This window comes from Electrona antarctica (genome assembly GCF_951216825.1).
Source record: "Electrona antarctica genome assembly, chromosome: 14".
NCBI lineage: Eukaryota > Metazoa > Chordata > Actinopteri > Myctophiformes > Myctophidae > Electrona > Electrona antarctica.
The window spans coordinates 18,178,774-18,185,544 of record NC_136795.1 but is presented as its reverse complement, the minus strand read 5'-3'; the positions used below and the strand labels follow the sequence as shown (position 1 = coordinate 18,185,544).

The 6,771-nt window shown below is 42.0% G+C and overlaps 1 protein-coding gene across 1 annotated transcript; it reads right to left on the bottom strand.

Annotated features, from left to right (window-relative positions):
* Positions 1 to 2,908: 2,908 nt before the first annotated feature.
* On the bottom strand, positions 2,909 to 6,507 carry LOC306937036 (serine protease 27-like; the record flags this gene model as incomplete). The annotated part of the gene is made up of 6 exons (XM_079520710.1): positions 2,909 to 3,053; positions 3,674 to 3,795; positions 3,888 to 4,033; positions 5,210 to 5,481; positions 5,993 to 6,170; positions 6,477 to 6,507. 6 exons carry the CDS (start codon positions 6,505 to 6,507, stop codon positions 2,909 to 2,911), a joined length of 894 nt encoding a protein of 297 aa, XP_079376836.1.
* Positions 6,508 to 6,771: the final 264 nt, after the last annotated feature.

Genomic DNA, 6,771 nt, shown 5'->3' with positions numbered 1-6,771 from the left:
GTTTAATTGATATTAATGTATTTGTGCATTAAATTTCCCCATTGACATGAATTGGAAAATGCAAAAACTCACATTCAAGTATTTTCTCCTCGGAGACCGTAAGGGCTATAGTTACAAAACTTGGAGGGGAGGTTCATAATAATTATTAAAATTAATTAACTTATAATGTTATCGGTTGGCCTCATGGTGGCGCTATAACAGCCCACTTTACGTTTTGGTTTATAACTCTTCGACCATAGATCGTAAAATCAAAATTATTTATTCCCTGGATTCATTGGTTCATGACACATCTCCCCATATAGGCCACGCCCATTTCCGTCAGGATAGACTTTCCGCCATTTTTAACTTTCTCCAAAACACACTTTTGGCTCCTCCTACAGATTTTGTCCAAATCTCACATAAATCGGTACACATAATCTCCGGACCTATCCGATTAAAACCCCAACGGCAGAATTTTGATAGTGCATATCGTTAGGCCGTAATCGGCTTCTGAAGTTAGTGGGAGGGGCCTATTTTACAAAAAACGCCACAAATCATGATTGGAATGTCCAATCCACCCCAAATTTGAATCAGATGTCGCAGGTGGTTTAATCAACCCAGAGCCAAAAGCATTCCATTTGCATCCATAGGGGGCGCCGCAAATGCCAAAAATGTAACCGTATGGTGCAAAAACATGATTTTTGGGGGATAAATCCTCTCCAAATTTACTTACGCATGATCACAAGGTTGACGTGACATTGTAATTGGCTGGCAATATTAGTAGGAGGGGCCTATGTAAGCGACTGCGGCAACCACACTTTGCAATTTTTCAAAATTGCAACCTTTCTAGTTATGTTGTTTATAACTAGGCCTGTTCATAACTGCATCAAAGACCATTATGGCACAGGTGTGCATGGACAACTAGCACCTATAGCTCATTGTCACTTTAGCCATTATTTGGCATCCACCGACACTCTGAATCCTTATCTATACTTTGTCGTATGACGGCATCACATGCTGAAAATGGTCAATCTACAAGCCCACAATACCTCACGGAAGCAACACTGTCACTTGTGTCCTCCTCTCTGGGTGTGACTACACTACACACCTGTTGTGCATGGAGATGCTTACAGGATAAACAGGCATGCCCAGTCCCCTCACAATGTTCAGGGGGACCCACTGTCTGGAGTCTCTGGACTTCTGTTCCCTGCAACAGTTTCCTGTAGCTAAAGGCCTACAGTACAGTACGGTATATTTTCATCGCTGGACTAAATAATCTAACCCTCCAATAAACAATTATTTCATTCACTAATAGTTCATATGCCAGATTATGGTTTATCAATTTGGGTGAAATAAACAAACCTGTCAGTTAGAGGTTTTCAATGTGCATGAGGTCTATGGACCCTAAGGGACCCATACAGACTACACTGGTTCCCAGGTCAATACATACGTGGTGAATATCTCAATATTAAAAAAACAGCTATGTCCAAAATATGATCTTTTAAGGAAATGGGGGAAAATGGTATGGTATGGTGACTTTATACACTGTCAGATACTTGAATGTGTCCTTATATTATCATTACTTTACCCAAATCCAGCTCAAGTGGAGTTAGGAGGTTTTTGACCATAAATGTGGAAATTTTCTTTTTACTTTCCGTCCTTCTAATCAATGATGGAAAAACAACTAGAGTTAGATGATTTGACCAACAGTTGAAAAAGTTGAAAAATGGAGATAGCTGGTTTTGGTCCAATAGCTTTCAGTTAAAATATTTCAATATATCTTTTCAGGTGTCACTGCAATTCTGGCACATGGTCAATAAGATCCTCCACTAGAGGGGAGTGTTGTACAGAATTTTGTTCTACAAAGTTTCACTGCACTTAAGAAGTGTCTGCTGGGCAGTGGAAAACCCTGCCAGCTAAGTGCCAACTGAAAGAATGCAGTAGGCCTACTTCAAAAACCTAAAATCTTCAATTAAAACACAGCGATGATCAATTTGTTCTGCCATTACACACAAAGGAAATGTTTGCCTAACAGTGGTGATTTTAAGTTTGCACTGACGTTAACTGTTGCCTATACCGAGCGAGTACCAACACAGATTCCACTGGCACTTGTCCAGTCCAGTTAGACAGAAAGAGACCCATAACTCTGAACTATTTTCAAAGTTATATCACAACAGAAACCATTGCCTATTATACACCAGCGATTTGCTCTGACAGGCATGTCCAGTCCATCCATATGTGGGCATATTTTCAGATTTGCGCTGATTGGACATTGCCCAGTCTATATGGGCATACCACCACAGGGCAATGTGATATGCATTACTATGCAGTATACACTATGGCTTACTTGAACTTTATATAGTAGATTATGTACTTACAGTTGGAGGGCAGGGTTGTGGTGGGGGTGGTAGGTGGAGGCGTTGTGGTGGTGGTAGGTGGAGGCGTTGTGGTAGGTGGAGGCGTTGTGGTGGTGGTAGGTGGAGAGGTTATGGTGGTAGGTAGAGGGGTTTTAGTGATAGGTAGAGAGGTTATGGTGGTAGGTAGAGGGGTTGTAGTGATAGGTAGAGAGGTTGTGGTGGTGTTAGGTAGAAAGGCTACAGTGATAGGTAGAGAGGTTATGGTTGTGGTGGTGTTAGGTAGAAAGGCTACAGTGATAGGTAGAGAGGTTATGGTTGTGGTGGTGTTAGGTAGAAAGGCTACAGTGATAGGTAGAGAGGTTATGGTTGTGGTGGTGTTAGGTAGAAAGGCTACAGTGATAGGTAGAGAGGTTATGGTTATGGTGGTGTTAGGTAGAAAGGCTACAGTGATAGGTAGAGAGGTTATGGTTATGGTGGTGTTAGGTAGAAAGGCTACAGTGATAGGTAGAGAGGTTATGGTGGTAGGTAGAGGGGTTGTAGTGATAGGTAGAGAGGTTATGGTTGGTGTGGCGTTAGGTAGAGGGTTTGTGGTTGTAAGTAGAGAAGTAATGGTCGTAGGTAGAGGGTTTATGTTTATTATGGTGTTGGGTAGAGAAGTTATCGTGGTAGGTAGAGGGGTTGTGGTGGTAGGAGGAGGGGTTGTGGTTGTAAGTACATCTGTAATGGTCGTAGGTAGAGGGTTTATGGGGTTAGGTAGAGGGGTTGTGGTTGTAAGTACATCGGTAATGGTCGTAGGTAGAGGGTTTATGGGGTTAGGTAGAGGGGTTGTGGTTGTAAGTACATCTGTAATGGTCGTAGGTAGAGGGGCTGTGGTTGTAAGTACATCTGTAATGGCCGTAGGTAGAGGGGTTGTGGTTGTAAGTACATCTGTAATAGTCGTAGGTAGAGGGGTTGTGGTTGTAAGTACATCTGTAATGGTCGTAGGTAGAGGGGTTATGGTTGTAAGTAGATCTGTAATGGCCGTAGGTAGAGGGGTTGTGGTTGTAAGTACATCTGTAATGGTCGTAGGTAGAGGGGTTGTGGTTGTAAGTACATCTGTAATGGTCGTAGGTAGAGGGTTTATGGGGTTGGGTAGAGGGGTTGTAGTGGTAGGTAGAGGTGTGGTGGTGGAGCTAGGTAGAGGGGTTGCGCTTGTGTTTGTAGTTCTGTCGCTGGCTGAACGTAGAGGTCCTAGGCCAGGACAGACGACACTGAGGTCACTGTCAGTCCCAGAGGAGGTGAAGGTGACAAATCCTGGCCTGTCTCTGCCGATATGGCTGTTAATCCAAGACTGGTACCGAGACACTCTGGTGTAGACCCCAGCGGAATCAGGCGTGGCGCAACCCTCACCGAAGCTCACTATTCCAGACTGAACCCAGCGACCAAATTGTTTGCTCACCAGTGGGCCTCCTGAATCTCCCTGTAGCAAAACACACATTCTGCATTAAAATAATGAAATAAGCTTTGCAGGAAAAAATACTAAATAATTAACACAACCATTCAAATGATCACCTGACATGCGTCCTTCCCTCCAGCTCGAAATCCAGCACAGATCATATTGTCAGTGATGGCTCTCATTGAGATGAGACATTTACACTCTCTGTTCCCCATAACTGGAATCCTCACCTCCTGGAGGATTTGTGGGAGAGGGAGGGGCACTAGGGAGACACAAATTATGTTTTATGAACTTACCATTTTACTAAACATCAGACATCAGACTCTCTGCATAAATGTTCAAGGTTCAAGTACTTTATTGTTAAATCTTCGTGTACAGGTACATAACAGTAAAACTTATTTTTGTTTGGCTTCCTTCATACAATGCAGCAGCATAGTTAGCGCAACATTTAAAACAACAAAAACACAGCCAGCACAGCAAACAAAGGGATAGAATAAAGAGTGCAAGAAAGAGCAATCAAAGAGTAAAAAAATAATAATAGTAACATATGTACATGTGCATGTTTTCCCTGTAGTAGCAAAGTTAGGTAAACTTTTTGTGAACAGCTTGGTTATGTACCATTTAGTTTAAGAAGGTGCAATTGAGGCTATGTTCCATATTATATACAACACATTTTGTTCAGATAGATGCAATTTGAGCATGATAGTGCGAGAGGAGGGCGAGGGGATTGGGGTTGTCTAGCGTTTTCCTTTGCCCGGTTTCGCTCTGGTTCTTATCAGTTTGTTCATGTATCTGATTGTTCTGGGGAAGAAGTTTTTTTGCAGTATATTTCCAGTTGCTTTGAGACTGCGAAAACATATTCCATGTGGCAGCATCTCAAACAGTCTGTGGTTGGGATGGCTTGGGTACTTCATAATTCCACGAGCTTTGCTGACACAGCGTTCGCCATACAGGGAGATCACATCCGCTGATGCGTTCGGCTGTCCGCACAACCCTCTGCAATGCTTTGCGGTTGAGGTCGGTGCAGCTAGCTGCCATACCAGGCAGTGAAGCAGCCAGTCAGGATGCTCTCTGTGGTGCCTCTGTAGAAAGCTTTTAGGACTTTGGGGCCCATGCCAGCTTTCTTTACTCTCCTCAGGAAGTAGAGGCGTTGTTGTACTTTCTTCACCACCCACTATGTCTGTACTGCTTGGTTGCTGACATTTACATACCATATCTCCCATCTACATATCTTAGATACTGTATCTCCCATCCTATTTTTACAATCTGTACTGCATTTCCATTTATAATTGCAAGTATTATCTGTGATGAGTCTCTTTCGATATCATTTGTAATTTAAAGATTGCTTTCTAACTAACCATACCCAGTGTAAATTAAACTCACCATGCACACTCCCAACCATATCTACGCTCACATGCACTGTCTTGTCTATACTCACGTTCTGTTCCAATGTCACCCCAGCCAGTGATCCAACTGTCGATGCCACTGTGGAAGGAGCTGGCCGGTGTTGCCAGACAGGCTGGGACGATGAAGTTGGTAAAAGTAACTGGTGTGGAAAGTTTCACAAGAGCGATGTCATTATCATTCATGATTCCCCTGTTGAAGTCAGGGTGAACGATGACCTGGGTAACTGTCCGAGACACCTCGTTAGGGTTGGATCCTCGTTGACTCTGGCGACCCAGAAAAACAACGAGACCAGATGGGTCATTACTAAGAGTAAAGAAAAAAACAGAACAACAATCTACAATGAGCACAATATTCAGTTTTTTGCAAGTATTCAGTGGTGCAAAGTAACAAAGTGAGTATTTCCCTTATTCTATACTGTACTTTTACTCCACTACATCTCAGAGACAAATATTGTACTTTTACTCCACTATTATTTGAAAACATGAGTTACTAGTTATTTCATAGATTTTGATTACAAAACATACATAAACCACTTCAGCCTTAAACTTTAGTTCTGGAATTTGAAAATAGCCTACAACTTTGCTTCTGTTATTTTAAAGATTATTTTTTAATACATTTTATACACATAACTTGTGAAACGGGACATTCTGCATAAGGAGTACTTTTACTTTTGGTACTTTAAGTATATTTTGATGCCAATACATTGCAGTATTGATAGCTTAAGTAAGAAATTGTGAGTACTGTCTGATTCCACCACTGCAAGTATTAATGAAATGGGAGAGTAGTTGATCTCTTGCTGATAATAGCAGCACACCTTATTGTGAAGCAGTGAGCAGCCGTGAGAACAAATTCCACGTTAATAAGGGATCCTCCGCACAAGTGAAGAGAAGTGTTAGATGTTTGTATACTGGCCTGCCAGGGCCAGGTTCCTGGAGTAGCATTCGCACCTCCCACTATCCTGGTGTTCAGAGGAGCACGGCCACACACGAATGCTAGGGATTTAAATGAATGGGTTTGTAATGGTGAAATAGAGAATATACTGATGATGATGATGATGATGATGATGTGCCTATCACAATAAAATCACATGGAATAAAATAGTGTATAAAATTAAAATGATAAAACAAAGCACAAAATTAACAATAAAAAGTGGAAACCGTATAAACTAGATAGAAGCATATCTGGGAGGCCTAGGCCTGTGTATTGTGTAAGTCACATGTTGCAGCACGTCCAGCAAGAGGGTTGCAGTACTCCCCCCAACACATAGCACTCAATTCATTGTGGTCTGGGTAAACTACCGGTATTGACCATAAAGTTTGACTGGACCATGGCTTCAAGAATCAGACAACTGTCCAAGAATGAAAAAAATAATAACCTGCAAAGAATTTCTTGACAGGAAGCTTTATATCAAGTTTACAGTGGATTTTTATGAAACAAACAGATAGAAAGAGGATAATTGAAGCTTTTCGCACATGCTGCAATGTTGGTGAGTTTGATGTTGTTTAATACAATCAGACCGGCCTTTTCTGTTTGGATGAATGGGCTGTCAATGGGAAATTGCATCTAATTAGCACTTTGCTGGCAAGATGGCCG